Source organism: Bufo bufo, chromosome 1, assembly GCF_905171765.1.
Source record: "Bufo bufo chromosome 1, aBufBuf1.1, whole genome shotgun sequence".
Classification (NCBI taxonomy): domain Eukaryota; kingdom Metazoa; phylum Chordata; class Amphibia; order Anura; family Bufonidae; genus Bufo; species Bufo bufo.
Window position 1 is genome coordinate 807578784 of NC_053389.1, and position 22826 is coordinate 807601609.

General features: G+C 52.4%; 1 protein-coding gene across 2 annotated transcripts; it reads left to right on the forward strand.

Annotated features, from left to right (window-relative positions):
- Nucleotides 1-178: 178 nt before the first annotated feature.
- TMEM107 (transmembrane protein 107) lies at nt 179-20882 on the forward strand. 2 transcript variants are annotated; one of them, XM_040415189.1, is made up of 6 exons: nt 179-232; nt 1259-1350; nt 1737-1804; nt 16078-16178; nt 17393-17489; nt 20434-20882. In XM_040415189.1, exons 2-6 carry the CDS (start codon nt 1264-1266, stop codon nt 20501-20503), a joined length of 423 nt encoding a protein of 140 aa, XP_040271123.1. In that variant the 5' UTR covers nt 179-232; nt 1259-1263; the 3' UTR covers nt 20504-20882. The 2 variants fall into 2 exon arrangements, with proteins under 2 accessions (XP_040271123.1, XP_040271124.1); XM_040415190.1 differs by lacking the exon at nt 17393-17489 and adding an exon at nt 17537-17633.
- The last annotated feature ends 1944 nt before the right edge of the window (nt 20883-22826 follow it).

Below are 22826 nucleotides of genomic sequence, written 5' to 3' on the forward strand. Positions count from 1 at the left end.
AGACAACCCGCACTCTCATACAGATATGTATGACCCGCACTATCCGCCCCCCTCCCGCAGACATTTTGTCTTAGTCCAACCGCTAGCAACATGTCTCCGCCCTCGTGGTGACGTGTGTGGAGTTTCCTGCAATCCTATTGGCCGTGACGCGACTCCGCCTATCGCGCGACTTCAGACCACAGCAACGGCGGCTGGTCGCTTAGCAACGCCGAAGAAGCCGTCCTAGGAGCAGGTAATGGCGGGGGCCGGGGGTTGTGAGGGAGGCTCTGGGAGACCGCGCTGTGGCTGGTTCTACAGCCAGAGGACCGGTGTGGTGTCCTCAGCATTGCCTGTCTACAATGTGTACATCCTGGCTTCCTTACACTGTGTCCAGAGCTCCCATGTTTCCCCCTAATGCCCGCCCTCTTACCGAAGCCCTGCCCCTCTAACGGAAGCCCTGCGCCTTTACCGAAGCCTAAGCCCCTCCCCTCTTACCGAAGCCCTGCCCCTCTTACTGAAGCCCTGCCCCTCTTACTGAAGCCCTGCCCTCTTACTGAAGCCCTGCCCTCTTACTGAAGCCCTGCCCCTCTTACTGAAGCCCTGCCCCTCTTACTGAAGCCCTGCCCATTTTACTGAAGCCCTGCCCCTCTTACTGAAGCCCTGCCCCTCTTACTGAAGCCCTGCCCCTCTTACAGAAGCCCTGCCCCTCTTACAGAAGCCCTGCCCCTCTTACAGAAGCCCTGCCCCTCTTACTGAAGCCCTGCCCATTTTACTGAAGCCCTGCCCCTCTTACTGAAGCCCTGCCCCTCTTACAGAAGCCCTGCCCCTCTTACTGAAGCCCCACCCCCTTACTGAAGCCCTGCCCATTTTACTGAAGACCTGCCCCTCTTACTGAAACCTGCCCCTCTTACTGAAGCTCCTCCCCTTTAGTGAAGCCCTGCCCCTCTTACTGAAGCCCTGCCCATTTTACTGAAGACCTGCCCCTCTTACTGAAACCTGCCCCTCTTACTGAAGCTCCTCCCCTTTAGTGAAGCCCTGCCCCTCTTACTGAAGCCCTGCCCATTTTACTGAAGCCCTGCCCCTCTTACTGAAGCCCTGCCCCTCTTACTGAAGCTCCTCCCCTTTAGTGAAGGCCTGCCCCTTTATTGAAGCTCCACTGGTAAAGTCTTCCACTCTTACTGAAGCCCCACCCCCTTTGTGAAGCCCCACCCCTTCAGCCATCTGTCACGCTCCATTGGACGGCCTGTGCGGAGAAGTGACGGGGCTCTTTGTGCTGCAGGTGTGATGGCGGTGCCCAGCGGTCTGGTGCCCTCCCGCTTCCTGACGCTGACAGCCCACCTCGTCATCGTCATCACCATCTTCTGGTCACGGGTAAGGAACTCAATTCCATGACTGAAGCGTCCGCTATATAGATATATATTACATTCTGCAAGGTCTGGCATCATAGGCCATGGTGACGTTCTTCACAAGACCTCTGCTTGCTGTCAGTGAATGGTTCCTAGCAGTCATTGTTACATATCCTGGTCTTGCCCTGTGTGCAGGTTCAAAGCTCAGTACAATGTGTCTCAGCTCTCTGGTAACAAGGCAGCCACCCTGGTTTCCATTCACTGACAAGAAGTAGAGAACTTGAAAATAATCAGGATCTGGTAAAAAAAAAAAGTGAACTTTTCATTATAACCCATCTCCATAGAATATTGTTGTCACTATCTGAGGAGGGGGCGGCCGTGTACTTCACCTGACAATGTCTGCTCTCCTAGGAGAATAACGTCCTGGCCTGTCTGCCGCTGGATTACACACAGGAGCAGTTCAAGGCCGCGGATACAGAGTGAGTACCAAACTGTACAGGGCGATACTGTCTGCCCCTCCCCCTGCAGGGTGATACATATAGAAGGAGCTATGAGTCTGCCCCTCCTCCTGCAGGGTGATACATATAGAAGGAGCTATGAGTCTGCCCCTCCTCCTGCAGGGTGATACATATAGAAGGAGCTATGAGTCTGCCCCTCCTCCTGCAGGGTGATACATATAGAAGGAGCTATGAGTCTGCTCCTCCTCCTGCAGGGTGATACATATAGAAGGAGCTATGAGTCTGCTCCTCCTCCTGCAGGGTGATACATATAGAAGGAGCTATGAGTCTGCTCCTCCTCCTGCAGGGTGATACATATAGAAGGAGCTATGAGTCTGCTCCTCCTCCTGCAGGGTGATACATATAGAAGGAGCTATGAGTCTGCCCCTCCTCCTGCAGGGTGATACATATAGAAGGAGCTATGAGTCTGCCCCTCCTCCTGCAGGGTGATACATATAGAAGGAGCTATGAGTCTGCTCCTCCTCCTGCAGGGTGATACATATAGAAGGAGCTATGAGTCTGCCCCTCCTCCTGCAGGGTGATACATATAGAAGGAGCTATGAGTCTGCCCCTCCTCCTGCAGGGTGATACATATAGAAGGAGCTATGAGTCTGCCCTTCCTCCTGCAGGGTGATACATATAGAAGGAGCTATGAGTCTGCTCCTCCTCCTGCAGGGTGATACATATAGAAGGAGCTATGAGTCTGCTCCTCCTCCTGCAGGGTGATACATATAGAAGGAGCTATGAGTCTGCCCCTCCTCCTGCAGGGTGATACATATAGAAGGAGCTATGAGTCTGCCCCTCCTCCTGCAGGGTGATACATATAGAAGGAGCTATGAGTCTGCCCCTCCTCCTGCAGGGTGATACATATAGAAGGAGCTATGAGTCTGCTCCTCCTCCTGCAGGGTGATACATATAGAAGGAGCTATGAGTCTGCTCCTCCTCCTGCAGGGTGATACATATAGAAGGAGCTATGAGTCTGCCCCTCCTCCTGCAGGGTGATACATATAGAAGGAGCTATGAGTCTGCTCCTCCTCCTGCAGGGTGATACATATAGAAGGAGCTATGAGTCTGCCCCTCCCCCTGCAGGGTGATACATATAGAAGGAGCTATGAGTCTGCCCCTCCTCCTGCAGGGTGATACATATAGAAGGAGCTATGAGTCTGCCCCTCCTCCTGCAGGGTGATACATATAGAAGGAGCTATGAGTCTGCTCCTCCTCCTGCAGGGTGATACATATAGAAGGAGCTATGAGTCTGCCCCTCCTCCTGCAGGGTGATACATATAGAAGGAGCTATGAGTCTGCTCCTCCTCCTGCAGGGTGATACATATAGAAGGAGCTATGAGTCTGCCCCTCCTCCTGCAGGGTGATACATATAGAAGGAGCTATGAGTCTGCTCCTCCTCCTGCAGGGTGATACATATAGAAGGAGCTATGAGTCTGCTCCTCCTCCTGCAGGGTGATACATATAGAAGGAGCTATGAGTCTGCTCCTCCTCCTGCAGGGTGATACATATAGAAGGAGCTATGAGTCTGCTCCTCCTCCTGCAGGGTGATACATATAGAAGGAGCTATGAGTCTGCTCCTCCTCCTGCAGGGTGATACATATAGAAGGAGCTATGAGTCTGCCCCTCCTCCTGCAGGGTGATACATATAGAAGGAGCTATGAGTCTGCTCCTCCTCCTGCAGGGTGATACATATAGAAGGAGCTATGAGTCTGCCCCTCCTCCTGCAGGGTGATACATATAGAAGGAGCTATGAGTCTGCTCCTCCTCCTGCAGGGTGATACATATAGAAGGAGCTATGAGTCTGCTCCTCCTCCTGCAGGGTGATACATATAGAAGGAGCTATGAGTCTGCTCCTCCTCCTGCAGGGTGATACATATAGAAGGAGCTATGAGTCTGCTCCTCCTCCTGCAGGGTGATACATATAGAAGGAGCTATGAGTCTGCTCCTCCTCCTGCAGGGTGATACATATAGAAGGAGCTATGAGTCTGCTCCTCCTCCTGCAGGGTGATACATATAGAAGGAGCTATGAGTCTGCTCCTCCTCCTGCAGGGTGATACATATAGAAGGAGCTATGAGTCTGCCCCTCCTCCTGCAGGGTGATACATATAGAAGGAGCTATGAGTCTGCCCTCCTCCTGCAGGGTGATACATATAGAAGGAGCTATGAGTCTGCTCCTCCTCCTGCAGGGTGATACATATAGAAGGAGCTATGAGTCTGCTCCTCCTCCTGCAGGGTGATACATATAGAAGGAGCTATGAGTCTGCTCCTCCTCCTGCAGGGTGATACATATAGAAGGAGCTATGAGTCTGCCCCTCCTCCTGCAGGGTGATACATATAGAAGGAGCTATGAGTCTGCTCCTCCTCCTGCAGGGTGATACATATAAAGGAGCTATGAGTCTGCCCCTCCTCCTGCAGGGTGATACATATAGAAGGAGCTATGAGTCTGCTCCTCCTCCTGCAGGGTGATACATATAGAAGGAGCTATGAAGGAGCTATGAGTCTGCTCCTCCTCCTGCAGGGTGATACATATAGAAGGAGCTATGAGTCTGCTCCTCCTCCTGCAGGGTGATACATATAGAAGGAGCTATGAGTCTGCCCCTCCTCCTGCAGGGTGATACATATAGAAGGAGCTATGAGTCTGCCCCTCCTCCTGCAGGGTGATACATATAGAAGGAGCTATGAGTCTGCTCCTCCTCCTGCAGGGTGATACATATAGAAGGAGCTATGAGTCTGCTCCTCCTCCTGCAGGGTGATACATATAGAAGGAGCTATGAGTCTGCCCCTCCTCCTGCAGGGTGATACATATAGAAGGAGCTATGAGTCTGCTCCTCCTCCTGCAGGGTGATACATATAGAAGGAGCTATGAGTCTGCTCCTCCTCCTGCAGGGTGATACATATAGAAGGAGCTATGAGTCTGCCCCTCCTCCTGCAGGGTGATACATATAGAAGGAGCTATGAGTCTGCTCCTCCTCCTGCAGGGTGATACATATAGAAGGAGCTATGAGTCTGCTCCTCCTCCTGCAGGGTGATACATATAGAAGGAGCTATGAGTCTGCTCCTCCTCCTGCAGGGTGATACATATAGAAGGAGCTATGAGTCTGCCCCTCCTCCTGCAGGGTGATACATATAGAAGGAGCTATGAGTCTGCTCCTCCTCCTGCAGGGTGATACATATAGAAAGAGCTATGAGTCTGCCCCTCCTCCTGCAGGGTGATACATATAGAAGGAGCTATGAGTCTGCCCCTCCTCCTGCAGGGTGATACATATAGAAGGAGCTATGAGTCTGCCCCTCCTCCTGCAGGGTGATACATATAGAAGGAGCTATGAGTCTGCTCCTCCTCCTGCAGGGTGATACATATAGAAGGAGCTATGAGTCTGCTCCTCCTCCTGCAGGGTGATACATATAGAAGGAGCTATGAGTCTGCCCCTCCTCCTGCAGGGTGATACATATAGAAGGAGCTATGAGTCTGCTCCCTCCTCCTGCAGGGTGATACATATAGAAGGAGCTATGAGTCTGCTCCTCCTCCTGCAGGGTGATACATATAGAAGGAGCTATGAGTCTGCTCCTCCTCCTGCAGGGTGATACATATAGAAGGAGCTATGAGTCTGCTCCTCCTCCTGCAGGGTGATACATATAGAAGGAGCTATGAGTCTGCCCCTCCTCCTGCAGGGTGATACATATAGAAGGAGCTATGAGTCTGCTCCTCCTCCTGCAGGGTGATACATATAGAAGGAGCTATGAGTCTGCTCCTCCTCCTGCAGGGTGATACATATAGAAGGAGCTATGAGTCTGCCCCTCCTCCTGCAGGGTGATACATATAGAAGGAGCTATGAGTCTGCCCCTCCTCCTGCAGGGTGATACATATAGAAGGAGCTATGAGTCTGCCCTCCTCCTGCAGGGTGATACATATAGAAGGAGCTATGAGTCTGCTCCTCCTCCTGCAGGGTGATACATATAGAAGGAGCTATGAGTCTGCCCCTCCTCCTGCAGGGTGATACATATAGAAGGAGCTATGAGTCTGCCCTCCTCCTGCAGGGTGATACATATAGAAGGAGCTATGAGTCTGCTCCTCCTCCTGCAGGGTGATACATATAGAAGGAGCTATGAGTCTGCTCCTCCTCCTGCAGGGTGATACATATAGAAGGAGCTATGAGTCTGCCCCTCCTCCTGCAGGGTGATACATATAGAAGGAGCTATGAGTCTGCTCCTCCTCCTGCAGGGTGATACATATAGAAGGAGCTATGAGTCTGCCCCTCCTCCTGCAGGGTGATACATATAGAAGGAGCTATGAGTCTGCCCCTCCTCCTGCAGGGTGATACATATAGAAGGAGCTATGAGTCTGCTCCTCCCCCTGCAGGGTGATACATATAGAAGGAGCTATGAGTCTGCTCCTCCTCCTGCAGGGTGATACATATAGAAGGAGCTATGAGTCTGCTCCTCCTCCTGCAGGGTGATACATATAGAAGGAGCTATGAGTCTGCTCCTCCTCCTGCAGGGTGATACATATAGAAGGAGCTATGAGTCTGCTCCTCCTCCTGCAGGGTGATACATATAGAAGGAGCTATGAGTCTGCTCCTCCTCCTGCAGGGTGATACATATAGAAGGAGCTATGAGTCTGCCCCTCCTCCTGCAGGGTGATACATATAGAAGGAGCTATGAGTCTGCTCCTCCTCCTGCAGGGTGATACATATAGAAGGAGCTATGAGTCTGCTCCTCCTCCTGCAGGGTGATACATATAGAAGGAGCTATGAGTCTGCCCCTCCTCCTGCAGGGTGATACATATAGAAGGAGCTATGAGTCTGCCCCTCCTCCTGCAGGGTGATACATATAGAAGGAGCTATGAGTCTGCTCCTCCTCCTGCAGGGTGATACATATAGAAGGAGCTATGAGTCTGCTCCTCCTCCTGCAGGGTGATACATATAGAAGGAGCTATGAGTCTGCCCCTCCTCCTGCAGGGTGATACATATAGAAGGAGCTATGAGTCTGCCCCTCCTCCTGCAGGGTGATACATATAGAAGGAGCTATGAGTCTGCCCCTCCTCCTGCAGGGTGATACATATAGAAGGAGCTATGAGTCTGCTCCTCCTCCTGCAGGGTGATACATATAGAAGGAGCTATGAGTCTGCCCCTCCTCCTGCAGGGTGATACATATAGAAGGAGCTATGAGTCTGCCCCTCCTCCTGCAGGGTGATACATATAGAAGGAGCTATGAGTCTGCTCCTCCTCCTGCAGGGTGATACATATAGAAGGAGCTATGAGTCTGCCCCTCCTCCTGCAGGGTGATACATATAGAAGGAGCTATGAGTCTGCCCCTCCTCCTGCAGGGTGATACATATAGAAGGAGCTATGAGTCTGCCCTCCTCCTGCAGGGTGATACATATAGAAGGAGCTATGAGTCTGCCCCTCCTCCTGCAGGGTGATACATATAGAAGGAGCTATGAGTCTGCTCCTCCTCCTGCAGGGTGATACATATAGAAGGAGCTATGAGTCTGCCCCTCCTCCTGCAGGGTGATACATATAGAAGGAGCTATGAGTCTGCTCCTCCTCCTGCAGGGTGATACATATAGAAGGAGCTATGAGTCTGCTCCTCCTCCTGCAGGGTGATACATATAGAAGGAGCTATGAGTCTGCCCTCCTCCTGCAGGGTGATACATATAGAAGGAGCTATGAGTCTGCTCCTCCTCCTGCAGGGTGATACATATAGAAGGAGCTATGAGTCTGCTCCTCCTCCTGCAGGGTGATACATATAGAAGGAGCTATGAGTCTGCCCCTCCTCCTGCAGGGTGATACATATAGAAGGAGCTATGAGTCTGCTCCTCCTCCTGCAGGGTGATACATATAGAAGGAGCTATGAGTCTGCCCCTCCTCCTGCAGGGTGATACATATAGAAGGAGCTATGAGTCTGCTCCTCCTCCTGCAGGGTGATACATATAGAAGGAGCTATGAGTCTGCCCCTCCTCCTGCAGGGTGATACATATAGAAGGAGCTATGAGTCTGCCCCTCCTCCTGCAGGGTGATACATATAGAAGGAGCTATGAGTCTGCTCCTCCTCCTGCAGGGTGATACATATAGAAGGAGCTATGAGTCTGCTCCTCCTCCTGCAGGGTGATACATATAGAAGGAGCTATGAGTCTGCTCCTCCTCCTGCAGGGTGATACATATAGAAGGAGCTATGAGTCTGCTCCTCCTCCTGCAGGGTGATACATATAGAAGGAGCTATGAGTCTGCCCCTCCTCCTGCAGGGTGATACATATAGAAGGAGCTATGAGTCTGCCCCTCCTCCTGCAGGGTGATACATATAGAAGGAGCTATGAGTCTGCTCCTCCTCCTGCAGGGTGATACATATAGAAGGAGCTATGAGTCTGCCCTCCTCCTGCAGGGTGATACATATAGAAGGAGCTATGAGTCTGCTCCTCCTCCTGCAGGGTGATACATATAGAAGGAGCTATGAGTCTGCTCCTCCTCCTGCAGGGTGATACATATAGAAGGAGCTATGAGTCTGCCCCTCCTCCTGCAGGGTGATACATATAGAAGGAGCTATGAGTCTGCTCCTCCTCCTGCAGGGTGATACATATAGAAGGAGCTATGAGTCTGCTCCTCCTCCTGCAGGGTGATACATATAGAAGGAGCTATGAGTCTGCCCCTCCTCCTGCAGGGTGATACATATAGAAGGGGCTATGAGTCTGCTCCTCCTCCTGCAGGGTGATACATATAGAAGGAGCTATGAGTCTGCTCCTCCTCCTGCAGGGTGATACATATAGAAGGAGCTATGAGTCTGCCCCTCCTCCTGCAGGGTGATACATATAGAAGGAGCTATGAGTCTGCCCCTCCTCCTGCAGGGTGATACATATAGAAGGAGCTATGAGTCTGCTCCTCCTCCTGCAGGGTGATACATATAGAAGGAGCTATGAGTCTGCCCCTCCTCTTGCAGGGTGATACATATAGAAGGAGCTATGAGTCTGCTCCTCCTCCTGCAGGGTGATACATATAGAAGGAGCTATGAGTCTGCTCCTCCTCCTGCAGGGTGATACATATAGAAGGAGCTATGAGTCTGCCCCTCCTCCTGCAGGGTGATACATATAGAAGGAGCTATGAGTCTGCTCCTCCTCCTGCAGGGTGATACATATAGAAGGAGCTATGAGTCTGCCCCTCCTCCTGCAGGGTGATACATATAGAAGGAGCTATGAGTCTGCCCCTCCTCCTGCAGGGTGATACATATAGAAGGAGCTATGAGTCTGCTCCTCCTCCTGCAGGGTGATACATATAGAAGGAGCTATGAGTCTGCTCCTCCTCCTGCAGGGTGATACATATAGAAGGAGCTATGAGTCTGCTCCTCCTCCTGCAGGGTGATACATATAGAAGGAGCTATGAGTCTGCTCCTCCTCCTGCAGGGTGATACATATAGAAGGAGCTATGAGTCTGCCCCTCCTCCTGCAGGGTGATACATATAGAAGGAGCTATGAGTCTGCTCCTCCTCCTGCAGGGTGATACATATAGAAGGAGCTATGAGTCTGCTCCTCCTCCTGCAGGGTGATACATATAGAAGGAGCTATGAGTCTGCTCCTCCTCCTGCAGGGTGATACATATAGAAGGAGCTATGAGTCTGCTCCTCCTCCTGCAGGGTGATACATATAGAAGGAGCTATGAGTCTGCTCCTCCTCCTGCAGGGTGATACATATAGAAGGAGCTATGAGTCTGCTCCTCCTCCTGCAGGGTGATACATATAGAAGGAGCTATGAGTCTGCCCCCCCTCCTGCAGGGTGATACATATAGAAGGAGCTATGAGTCTGCCCCTCCTCCTGCAGGGTGATACATATAGAAGGAGCTATGAGTCTGCTCCTCCTCCTGCAGGGTGATACATATAGAAGGAGCTATGAGTCTGCTCCTCCTCCTGCAGGGTGATACATATAGAAGGAGCTATGAGTCTGCTCCTCCTCCTGCAGGGTGATACATATAGAAGGAGCTATGAGTCTGCTCCTCCTCCTGCAGGGTGATACATATAGAAGGAGCTATGAGTCTGCCCCTCCTCCTGCAGGGTGATACATATAGAAGGAGCTATGAGTCTGCTCCTCCTCCTGCAGGGTGATACATATAGAAGGAGCTATGAGTCTGCTCCTCCTCCTGCAGGGTGATACATATAGAAGGAGCTATGAGTCTGCCCCTCCTCCTGCAGGGTGATACATATAGAAGGAGCTATGAGTCTGCCCCTCCTCCTGCAGGGTGATACATATAGAAGGAGCTATGAGTCTGCTCCTCCTCCTGCAGGGTGATACATATAGAAGGAGCTATGAGTCTGCTCCTCCTCCTGCAGGGTGATACATATAGAAGGAGCTATGAGTCTGCTCCTCCTCCTGCAGGGTGATACATATAGAAGGAGCTATGAGTCTGCTCCTCCTCCTGCAGGGTGATACATATAGAAGGAGCTATGAGTCTGCTCCTCCTCCTGCAGGGTGATACATATAGAAGGAGCTATGAGTCTGCCCCTCCTCCTGCAGGGTGATACATATAGAAGGAGCTATGAGTCTGCTCCTCCTCCTGCAGGGTGATACATATAGAAGGAGCTATGAGTCTGCTCCTCCTCCTGCAGGGTGATACATATAGAAGGAGCTATGAGTCTGCCCCTCCTCCTGCAGGGTGATACATATAGAAGGAGCTATGAGTCTGCTCCTCCTCCTGCAGGGTGATACATATAGAAGGAGCTATGAGTCTGCTCCTCCTCCTGCAGGGTGATACATATAGAAGGAGCTATGAGTCTGCTCCTCCTCCTGCAGGGTGATACATATAGAAGGAGCTATGAGTCTGCTCCTCCTCCTGCAGGGTGATACATATAGAAGGAGCTATGAGTCTGCCCTCCTCCTGCAGGGTGATACATATAGAAGGAGCTATGAGTCTGCCCCTCCTCCTGCAGGGTGATACATATAGAAGGAGCTATGAGTCTGCCCCTCCTCCTGCAGGGTGATACATATAGAAGGAGCTATGAGTCTGCTCCTCCTCCTGCAGGGTGATACATATAGAAGGAGCTATGAGTCTGCTCCTCCTCCTGCAGGGTGATACATATAGAAGGAGCTATGAGTCTGCCCCTCCTCCTGCAGGGTGATACATATAGAAGGAGCTATGAGTCTGCTCCTCCTCCTGCAGGGTGATACATATAGAAGGAGCTATGAGTCTGCCCCTCCTCCTGCAGGGTGATACATATAGAAGGAGCCATGAGTCTGCCCCTCCTCCTGCAGGGTGACACATATAGAAGGAGCTATGAGTCTGCCCCTCCTCCTGCAGGGTGATACATATAGAAGGAGCTATGAGTCTGCCCCTCCTCCTGCAGGGTGATACATATAGAAGGAGCTATGAGTCTGCCCCTCCTCCTGCAGGGTGATACATATAGAAGGAGCTATGAGTCTGCCCCTCCTCCTGCAGGGTGATACATATAGAAGGAGCTATGAGTCTGCTCCTCCTCCTGCAGGGTGATACATATAGAAGGAGCTATGAGTCTGCCCCTCCTCCTGCAGGGTGATACATATAGAAGGAGCTATGAGTCTGCTCCTCCTCCTGCAGGGTGATACATATAGAAGGAGCTATGAGTCTGCTCCTCCTCCTGCAGGGTGATACATATAGAAGGAGCTATGAGTCTGCTCCTCCTCCTGCAGGGTTATACATATAGAAGGAGCTATGAGTCTGCCCCTCCTCCTGCAGGGTGATACATATAGAAGGAGCTATGAGTCTGCTCCTCCTCCTGCAGGGTGATACATATAGAAGGAGCTATGAGTCTGCTCCTCCTCCTGCAGGGTGATACATATAGAAGGAGCTATGAGTCTGCTCCTCCTCCTGCAGGGTGATACATATAGAAGGAGCTATGAGTCTGCTCCTCCTCCTGCAGGGTGATACATATAGAAGGAGCTATGAGTCTGCTCCTCCTCCTGCAGGGTGATACATATAGAAGGAGCTATGAGTCTGCTCCTCCTCCTGCAGGGTGATACATATAGAAGGAGCTATGAGTCTGCCCCTCCTCCTGCAGGGTGATACATATAGAAGGAGCTATGAGTCTGCCCCTCCTCCTGCAGGGTGATACATATAGAAGGAGCTATGAGTCTGCTCCTCCTCCTGCAGGGTGATACATATAGAAGGAGCTATGAGTCTGCTCCTCCTCCTGCAGGGTGATACATATAGAAGGAGCTATGAGTCTGCTCCTCCTCCTGCAGGGTGATACATATAGAAGGAGCTATGAGTCTGCCCCTCCTCCTGCAGGGTGATACATATAGAAGGAGCTATGAGTCTGCTCCTCCTCCTGCAGGGTGATACATATAGAAGGAGCTATGAGTCTGCTCCTCCTCCTGCAGGGTGATACATATAGAAGGAGCTATGAGTCTGCCCCTCCTCCTGCAGGGTGATACATATAGAAGGAGCTATGAGTCTGCTCCTCCTCCTGCAGGGTGATACATATAGAAGGAGCTATGAGTCTGCTCCTCCTCCTGCAGGGTGATACATATAGAAGGAGCTATGAGTCTGCCCCTCCTCCTGCAGGGTGATACATATAGAAGGAGCTATGAGTCTGCTCCTCCTCCTGCAGGGTGATACATATAGAAGGAGCTATGAGTCTGCTCCTCCTCCTGCAGGGTGATACATATAGAAGGAGCTATGAGTCTGCTCCTCCTCCTGCAGGGTGATACATATAGAAGGAGCTATGAGTCTGCCCCTCCTCCTGCAGGGTGATACATATAGAAGGAGCTATGAGTCTGCTCCTCCTCCTGCAGGGTGATACATATAGAAGGAGCTATGAGTCTGCTCCTCCTCCTGCAGGGTGATACATATAGAAGGAGCTATGAGTCTGCTCCTCCTCCTGCAGGGTGATACATATAGAAGGAGCTATGAGTCTGCCCCTCCTCCTGCAGGGTGATACATATAGAAGGAGCTATGAGTCTGCTCCTCCTCCTGCAGGGTGATACATATAGAAGGAGCTATGAGTCTGCTCCTCCTCCTGCAGGGTGATACATATAGAAGGAGCTATGAGTCTGCTCCTCCTCCTGCAGGGTGATACATATAGAAGGAGCTATGAGTCTGCTCCTCCTCCTGCAGGGTGATACATATAGAAGGAGCTATGAGTCTGCCCCTCCTCCTGCAGGGTGATACATATAGAAGGAGCTATGAGTCTGCTCCTCCTCCTGCAGGGTGATACATATAGAAGGAGCTATGAGTCTGCCCCTCCTCCTGCAGGGTGATACATATAGAAGGAGCTATGAGTCTGCTCCTCCTCCTGCAGGGTGATACATATAGAAGGAGCTATGAGTCTGCCCCTCCTCCTGCAGGGTGATACATATAGAAGGAGCTATGAGTCTGCTCCTCCTCCTGCAGGGTGATACATATAGAAGGAGCTATGAGTCTGCTCCTCCTCCTGCAGGGTGATACATATAGAAGGAGCTATGAGTCTGCTCCTCCTCCTGCAGGGTGATACATATAGAAGGAGCTATGAGTCTGCCCTCCTCCTGCAGGGTGATACATATAGAAGGAGCTATGAGTCTGCTCCTCCTCCTGCAGGGTGATACATATAGAAGGAGCTATGAGTCTGCTCCTCCTCCTGCAGGGTGATACATATAGAAGGAGCTATGAGTCTGCCCCTCCTCCTGCAGGGTGATACATATAGAAGGAGCTATGAGTCTGCTCCTCCTCCTGCAGGGTGATACATATAGAAGGAGCTATGAGTCTGCCCTCCTCCTGCAGGGTGATACATATAGAAGGAGCTATGAGTCTGCTCCTCCTCCTGCAGGGTGATACATATAGAAGGAGCTATGAGTCTGCCCCTCCTCCTGCAGGGTGATACATATAGAAGGAGCTATGAGTCTGCTCCTCCTCCTGCAGGGTGATACATATAGAAGGAGCTATGAGTCTGCTCCTCCTCCTGCAGGGTGATACATATAGAAGGAGCTATGAGTCTGCTCCTCCTCCTGCAGGGTGATACATATAGAAGGAGCTATGAGTCTGCTCCTCCTCCTGCAGGGTGATACATATAGAAGGAGCTATGAGTCTGCCCCTCCTCCTGCAGGGTGATACATATAGAAGGAGCTATGAGTCTGCTCCTCCTCCTGCAGGGTGATACATATAGAAGGAGCTATGAGTCTGCTCCTCCTCCTGCAGGGTGATACATATAGAAGGAGCTATGAGTCTGCTCCTCCTCCTGCAGGGTGATACATATAGAAGGAGCTATGAGTCTGCCCCTCCTCCTGCAGGGTGATACATATAGAAGGAGCTATGAGTCTGCTCCTCCTCCTGCAGGGTGATACATATAGAAGGAGCTATGAGTCTGCCCCTCCTCCTGCAGGGTGATACATATAGAAGGAGCTATGAGTCTGCTCCTCCTCCTGCAGGGTGATACATATAGAAGGAGCTATGAGTCTGCTCCTCCTCCTGCAGGGTGATACATATAGAAGGAGCTATGAGTCTGCCCCTCCTCCTGCAGGGTGATACATATAGAAGGAGCTATGAGTCTGCTCCTCCTCCTGCAGGGTGATACATATAGAAGGAGCTATGAGTCTGCCCCTCCTCCTGCAGGGTGATACATATAGAAGGAGCTATGAGTCTGCCCCTCCTCCTGCAGGGTGATACATATAGAAGGAGCTATGAGTCTGCTCCTCCTCCTGCAGGGTGATACATATAGAAGGAGCTATGAGTCTGCTCCTCCTCCTGCAGGGTGATACATATAGAAGGAGCTATGAGTCTGCCCCTCCTCCTGCAGGGTGATACATATAGAAGGAGCTATGAGTCTGCTCCTCCTCCTGCAGGGTGATACATATAGAAGGAGCTATGAGTCTGCCCCTCCTCCTGCAGGGTGATACATATAGAAGGAGCTATGAGTCTGCTCCTCCTCCTGCAGGGTGATACATATAGAAGGAGCTATGAGTCTGCTCCTCCTCCTGCAGGGTGATACATATAGAAGGAGCTATGAGTCTGCTCCTCCTCCTGCAGGGTGATACATATAGAAGGAGCTATGAGTCTGCTCCTCCTCCTGCAGGGTGATACATATAGAAGGAGCTATGAGTCTGCTCCTCCTCCTGCAGGGTGATACATATAGAAGGAGCTATGAGTCTGCCCCTCCTCCTGCAGGGTGATACATATAGAAGGAGCTATGAGTCTGCTCCTCCTCCTGCAGGGTGATACATATAGAAGGAGCTATGAGTCTGCTCCTCCTCCTGCAGGGTGATACATATAGAAGGAGCTATGAGTCTGCTCCTCCTCCTGCAGGGTGATACATATAGAAGGAGCTATGAGTCTGCTCCTCCTCCTGCAGGGTGATACATATAGAAGGAGCTATGAGTCTGCTCCTCCTCCTGCAGGGTGATACATATAGAAGGAGCTATGAGTCTGCTCCTCCTCCTGCAGGGTGATACATATAGAAGGAGCTATGAGTCTGCCCCTCCTCCTGCAGGGTGATACATATAGAAGGAGCTATGAGTCTGCTCCTCCTCCTGCAGGGTGATACATATAGAAGGAGCTATGAGTCTGCTCCTCCTCCTGCAGGGTGATACATATAGAAGGAGCTATGAGTCTGCTCCTCCTCCTGCAGGGTGATACATATAGAAGGAGCTATGAGTCTGCCCCTCCTCCTGCAGGGTGATACATATAGAAGGAGCTATGAGTCTGCTCCTCCTCCTGCAGGGTGATACATATAGAAGGAGCTATGAGTCTGCTCCTCCTCCTGCAGGGTGATACATATAGAAGGGGCTATGAGTCTGCCCCTCCTCCTGCAGGGTGATACATATAGAAGGAGCTATGAGTCTGCTCCTCCTCCTGCAGGGTGATACATATAGAAGGAGCTATGAGTCTGCCCCTCCTCCTGCAGGGTGATACATATAGAAGGAGCTATGAGTCTGCTCCTCCTCCTGCAGGGTGATACATATAGAAGGAGCTATGAGTCTGCCCCTCCTCCTGCAGGGTGATACATATAGAAGGAGCTATGAGTCTGCCCCTCCTCCTGCAGGGTGATACATATAGAAGGAGCTATGAGTCTGCTCCTCCTCCTGCAGGGTGATACATATAGAAGGAGCTATGAGTCTGCTCCTCCTCCTGCAGGGTGATACATATAGAAGGAGCTATGAGTCTGCTCCTCCTCCTGCAGGGTGATACATATAGAAGGAGCTATGAGTCTGCTCCTCCTCCTGCAGGGTGATACATATAGAAGGGAGCTATGGTTGCCCCTCCCCCTGCAGGGTGACACAGTTATGGTCCGCCTCCTCCTGTATAACCGCCATCTCTCTCCTGCAGGTTGATCGTGGCGCTGTCGGTGACATTGGGGATGTTCGTCATTGAGTTTGCCGGATTCTTCTCCGGGGTTTCCATGTTCAGTAACTCGCAGAGCCTCCTGTGTATCCTTCCTGCACCGCTGCCCGTAGCTCCATCTGGAGTCTCCACGGGAAATTTAAAGGGGAATTCCACCTTATAGTGATGTTCTGATATTTGAAGGGGAAATGTCAACGGATGACACAATTGAGAGCCTAGGACCTTTGGCCTCCACCACCTCACCCCAGCCATGATCTGTGGCCCCCACCACCTCACCCCAGCCATGATCCGTGGCCCCCACCACCTCACCCCAGCCATGATCCGTGGCCCCCACCACCTCACCCCAGCCATGATCTGTGGCCCCTACCACCTCACCCCAGCCATGATCTGTGGCCCCCACCACCTCACCCCAGCCATGATCTGTGGCCCCCACCACCTCACCCCAGCCATGATCTGTGGCCCCCACCACCTCACCCCAGCCATGATCTGACCCCATGACACAGCACCTGGGATGTCCGGGGTCCCGTCACATGAAGCCCATCATAAGCCTCTCCTCTCTGTGACTACTGAAGGCGGAGCTCCCAGTCTGCCCACTACTGTGCTGGGTGCAGTGACATCACTGAGCCGTTCTGTGACATCATGTCACTGGGAGAAGCTGCGTTCCATTGCCACAGTACAGCAGGCTGATTTATGGCGCCATCTGCAGGTGGTCAGTGTAACAGAGCTAGGCAGAGGAGCTCACACTCTTGGAGCGGAGGGCACAGCAGTTCACTCGCTGAGACTTCGTGACAATGTACCATGCAGCGTCCTGACTAACCGCGTAAATGTGAAAGTATTCCTTGTCCTGTAGGTGGCGCCTCTCTCCACGGCTTGTATGCAGGTCACATTTTATGGTCACACAGCGCCACCTACAGTCGTATAGTCGCTAGTCATTAGACTGAACGGAAGAATGGCGTCCGCCACCTTACCGTTATCCATGACCCCAGCCGCCAGAAGAATACAACGACACCATGAAGGTGACTGTGACGCGCCATCGACCCGATGCGCTTTGCAGTCTCAATGGAGTCAATGGAACACGGACGCCTTCCGTATTTTGCCTATCCTTGTTTTTGCGTTTGTGTGAGCGTCCCCTTACTGTATGCAGGCGGCAGCACAGTGCCACCTGCTGGCCGATGGTGTAACCTCCTCCTGTCACCAGGACATTTCCTGGGCTCTCAGGGCGCGCTGCAGCGATACGGTGGGGGGCGGTCACGGGCAGGAGTCTCATTGTTTGTCCATAACCCCTTCCTGCGCGCGGCAGCCATCGGAGCCCACGCCAGCGCCAGCGTTGCTCTCCTCTTCTACCTCTTCGAGGGCTGGACGTGCGCGGTGTACTGGTGGATATTCGCTCTGTGCAGGTAAGTGGTCTCCTCCCTGCTGCTTCCTTCCTTGACTCCGCCCTCAGCCCTGGCCGCGCACTGCTCCGCATCGGTCAGCCTGGCCCTGTTTGTCACCCAGAAGTGGGAGTGCACCTCCTATTGGTATATCTTTGGTTTCTGCAGGTGTGTAGGGGGTAGGGAGTGGAAAATATGGCCGACTCGGACCCCCCCTCCCCCTCCTAGAGTTGTCCTCAGTAACGAAGGGGGTTACAGTGGACTGTGTCGCCCCCTACTGTTACTGAGAGGCAGCTGTGCATACACATAGACTCCTGCTTGTTCAGCTGACTCCCCTATACACACGCAGGCCAGGCATCTAAGAGGTTAAAGAGAGGGAAGGGCTCAGATTGGGAGTGTTCATGGCTGACTGCTGCATGAAAGCTTAAAGGGGTTGTTCACCCCCGAGGACCTTTTCTTCAGATACCCCCCCCCCCCCAGCAAGGCCGGATCATCGGTGGGAATCATAGTGACCTTGTCCCTACCACCGGGTTCTGGCTTCTTCGCTCCCTCGATATCCGGTTTGACGCTGGTGACGTGGCCACTGCAGCCAATGAATGGCCGCATCTATGATGTATCACCCATCAGTCATGTGACTCGTCACCACTGCAGCCAGGTCACCGGCGTCAAATCAGATATTGATGCAGGGAGACGGAACGATGGAGCCGGAACCCAGCGAAAGGGACCCAACGGTCAATGTGATTTCCACTGAGGGTACGGCCTCTCTGGGGGGCAGGGACCAGGTCAGTGTGATTCCCACCGAGGGTACGGCCTCTCTGCGGGGCATGGACCAAGTCAGTGTGATTCCCACTGAGGGTACGGCCTCTCTGGGGGGCAGGGACTAGGTCAGTGTGATTCCCACTGAGGGTACGGCCTCTCTGGGGGGCAGGGACCCGGTCAGTGTGATTCCCACTAAGGGTATGGCCACTCTGTGGGGCAGAGACCTGGTCAATGTGATTCCCACCGAGGGTACGGCCTCTCTGGGGGGCAGGGACCAGGTCAGTGTGATTCCCACCGAGGGTACGGCCTCTCTGCGGGGCATGGACCAGGTCAGTGTGATTCCCACTGAGGGTACGGCCTCTCTGGGGGGCAGGGACTAGGTCAGTGTGATTCCCACTGAGGGTACGGCCTCTCTGGGGGGCAGGGACCCGGTCAGTGTGATTCCCACTGAGGGTACGGCCACTCTGTGGGGCAGAGACCTGGTCAATGTGATTCCCACCGAGGGTACGGCCTCTCTGGGGGGCAGGGACCAGGTCAGTGTGATTCCCACCGAGGGTACGGCCTCTCTGCGGGGCATGGACCAGGTCAGTGAGATTCCCACTGAGGGTACGGCCTCTCTGGGGGGCAGGGACTAGGTCAGTGTGATTCCCACTGAAGGTACGGCCTCTCTGGGGGGCAGGGACCCGGTCAGTGTGATTCCCACTGAGGGTACGGCCACTCTGTGGGGCAGAGACCTGGTCAATGTAATTCCCACCGAGGGTACGGCCTCTCTGGGGGGCAGGGACCAGGTCAGTGTGATTCCCACCGAGGGTACGGCCTCTCTGCGGGGCATGGACCAGGTCAGTGTGATTCCCACTGAGGGTACGGCCTCTCTGGGGGGCAGGGACTAGGTCAGTGTGATTCCCACTGAGGGTACGGCCTCTCTGGGGGGCAGGGACCCGGTCAGTGTGATTCCCACTGAGGGTACGGCCACTCTGTGGGGCAGAGACCCGATCAATGTGATTCCCACTGAGGGTACGGCCACTCTGGGGGGGCATGGACCTGGTCAGTGTGATTCCCACTGAGGGTACGGCCACTCTGGGGGGCAGGGATCTGGTCAATGTGATTCCCACTGAGGGTACGGCCACTCTGGGGGGCAGGGACCCGGTCAGTGTGATTCCCACTAAGGGTAGGGCCACTCTGGGGGGCAGAGACCCGGTCAGTGTGATTCCCACTGAGGGTACGGCCACTCTGTGGGGCAGAGACCCGGTCAATGTGATTCCCACTGAGGGTACGGCCACTGTGGGGGGCAGAGACCCGGTCAATGTGATTCCCACTGAGGGTGCGGCCACTCTGGGGGGCAGAGACCCGGTCAATGTGATTCCCACTGAGGGTACGGCCATTCTGGGGGGCAGGGGTCCGGTCAATGTGATTCCCACTGAGGGTACGGCCACTCTGGGGGGCAGGGACCCAGTAAATGTGATTCACACTGAGGGTACGGCCACTCTGGGGGGCAGGGACCCGGTCAGTGTGATTCCCACTAAGGGTAGGGCCACTCTGGGGGGCAGAGACCCGGTCAGTGTGATTCCCACTGAGGGTACGGCCACTGTGTGGGGCAGAGACCCGGTCAATGTGATTCCCACTGAGGGTACGGCCACTCTGGGGGGCAGGGACCCGGTCAGTGTGATTCCCACTAAGGGTAGGGCCACTCTGGGGGGCAGAGACCCGGTCAGTGTGATTCCCACTGAGGGTACGGCCACTCTGTGGGGCAGAGACCCGGTCAATATGATTCCCACTGAGGGTACGGCCACTGTGGGGGGCAGAGACCCGGTCAATGTGATTCCCACTGAGGGTGCGGCCACTCTGGGGGGCAGAGACCCGGTCAATGTGATTCCCACTGAGGGTACGGCCATTCTGGGGGGCAGGGGTCCGGTCAATGTGATTCCCACTGAGGGTACGGCCACTCTGGGGGGCAGGGACCCAGTAAATGTGATTCACACTGAGGGTACGGCCACTCTGGGGGGCAGGGACCCGGTCAGTGTGATTCCCACTGAGGGTACGGCCACTCTGGGGGGCAGGGATCCGGTCAATGTGATTTCCCACTGAGGGTGCGGCCACTCTGGGGGCAGGGACCCGGTCAATGTGATTCCCACTGAGGGTGCGGCTACTCTGGGGGGGTTTCCCAGGAGTGAACAATCCCATTAAGCCCTGACGTGTTCTCTTTCCGCAGTGCGCTCCCGGCCTTCACAGAGATCATCATCTTCATCGCTGTGTTCGGACTGAAGCAGAAGCCCCTGTGATGTCAGCCCCGTACATGCGTAAAGACGGACAATCACCTGTGGCGCCATTTATAGACACGACCGTCTCCTCCGGCTGCTGAAAATGATCTAAAGCCAGCGGTGACACCTAGTGGAGTGTGAGGGAACTTCACCCTGCGCCCTCCCTGTTAGATAAGGTCCATTTATGGAGGAACATTTCACTTAAAGGGGTATTCTGGTTTTGTAACGTTATTCCCTTATCCACAGGGTAGGGGATAACTATCAGATAAAGAGATTGGGGGCCCCGTACCCCGTGGAGCCCCTGAAACAGCCGCTCCATTCATCTCTAAGGCAGTTGTAGAGCTTGGCTAGTGCTGTACTCCCATAGAAATGATTGGAATGCGCATGCTCGACCGGGGGGGCTCAGCGGGGTACGGGGTCCCACCGATCTCATAGCTATAACTTTACATAACTCAGGTGTAGATCAGAGATCCTGACCTCACCTGTAATAGAAGCAAATGACATCGTTATATGGAGGACCCCAGACCTAGCTGGTCACGGGACCCTCCACAATCACCTGCGGATACACACCACCCATCGACATACAATGCAGACTGCTGCTAGGTCTTCCTGGTTGCTGTTTATGGCGGTCCACCATCTTGACACACACCTAAAAGGGCGTAACCAGACTTCCCCTTTAAGTGAGGTGTTCCTTCATGAGTAGTCCCTGGACATTTACCATTAGAGACTGCGTAGGCGTCTGACCCCGCCGAGGTATGAGGCACCAAGCAGGCGCCCCTGTAATAATACACTACCCGAAGGCTGGGTCTGATGTGTCGGGGGAAATCCGGACTTTGCGAGGGTGGAGTGCTGCTGTGGGTCAACCACAACCTCCAGCACGTCCTGACTGCCGCATGCTGGGAGTTGCAGTCTCACAGTTGGAGGTGGCTGCTGTTGGTTGAAGCTCGGCCTCTACTGTGCAGATGTCTCCAGCGCGGACATGGCGCTCACAGGGCGAAGATTTACACCGTTTTCTACTTTTTCTATGCAACATGTTGCTTGTACTTTTTTTTTTTTTGTATAGTTTTTCTACCGATGACATTAATCACTGGGGTTTTACTATATTTTCTTACATAATAATAATAATAAAAAAATTATAAATATATTTATTATAAAATGTTATGATGTGTGTATGTATGATATGTATTATATCTATCTATCTATATCATACATTACATTGCTGATCCTGAGTCACATCCTGTATTAAACCCCAGAGCTGCACTCACTATGCTGCTGGTGCAGTCACTGTGTACATACATTACATTACTTATCCTGTACTGATCCTGAGTTACATCCTGTATTATACTCCAGAGCTGCACTCACTATTCTGCTGGTGCAGTCACTGTGTACATACATTACTTATCCTGTACTGATCCTGAGTTACATCCTGTATTATACTCCAGAGCTGCACTCACTATTCTGCTGGTGCAGTCACTGTGTACATACATTACATTACTTATCCTGTACTGATCCTGAGTCACATCCTGTATTATACTCCAGAGCTGCACTCACTATTCTGCTGGTGGAGTCACTGTGTACATACATTACTTATCCTGTACTGATCCTGAGTTACATCTTGTATTATACTCCAGAGCTGTACTCACTATTCTGCTGGTGGAGTCACTGTGTACATACATTACTTATCCTGTACTGATCCTGAGTTACATCCTGTATTATACTCCAGAGCTGCACTCACTATGCTGCTGGTGCAGTCACTGTGTACATACATTACATTTCTTATCCTGTACTGATCCTGAGTTACATCCTGTATTATACTCTAGAGCTGCACTCACTATTCTGCTGGTGGAGTCACTGTGTACATACATTACATTACTTATCCTGTACTGATCCTGAGTTACATCCTGTATTATTCTCCAGAGCTGCACTCACTATTCTGCTGGTGGAGTCACTGTGTACATACATTACTTATCCTGTACTGATCCTGAGTTACATCTTGTATTATACTCCAGAGCTGTACTCACTATTCTGCTGGTGCAGTCACTGTGTACATACATTACTTATCCTGTACTGATCCTGAGTTACATCCTGTATTATACTCCAGAGCTGCACTCACTATTCTGCTGGTGCAGTCACTGTGTACATACATTACATTACTTATCCTGTACTGATCCTGAGTCACATCCTGTATTATACTCCAGAGCTGCACTCACTATTCTGCTGGTGGAGTCACTGTGTACATACATTACTTATCCTGTACTGATCCTGAGTTACATCTTGTATTATACTCCAGAGCTGTACTCACTATTCTGCTGGTGGAGTCACTGTGTACATACATTACTTATCC

What these genes read in the sequence shown, in the direction of transcription:
- TMEM107 (XM_040415189.1), top strand. Translation starts at nt 1,264, where the DNA reads ATGGCGGTGCCCAGCGGTCTGGTGCCCTCCCGCTTCCTGACGCTGACA. An exon ending in TCACCATCTTCTGGTCACGG is followed by an intron (nt 1,351 to 1,736) that starts GTAAGGAACTCA and finishes CTGCTCTCCTAG; the next exon opens with GAGAATAACGTCCTGGCCTG. An exon ending in TAACTCGCAGAGCCTCCTGT is followed by an intron (nt 16,179 to 17,392) that starts GTATCCTTCCTG and finishes TGCGCGCGGCAG; the next exon opens with CCATCGGAGCCCACGCCAGC.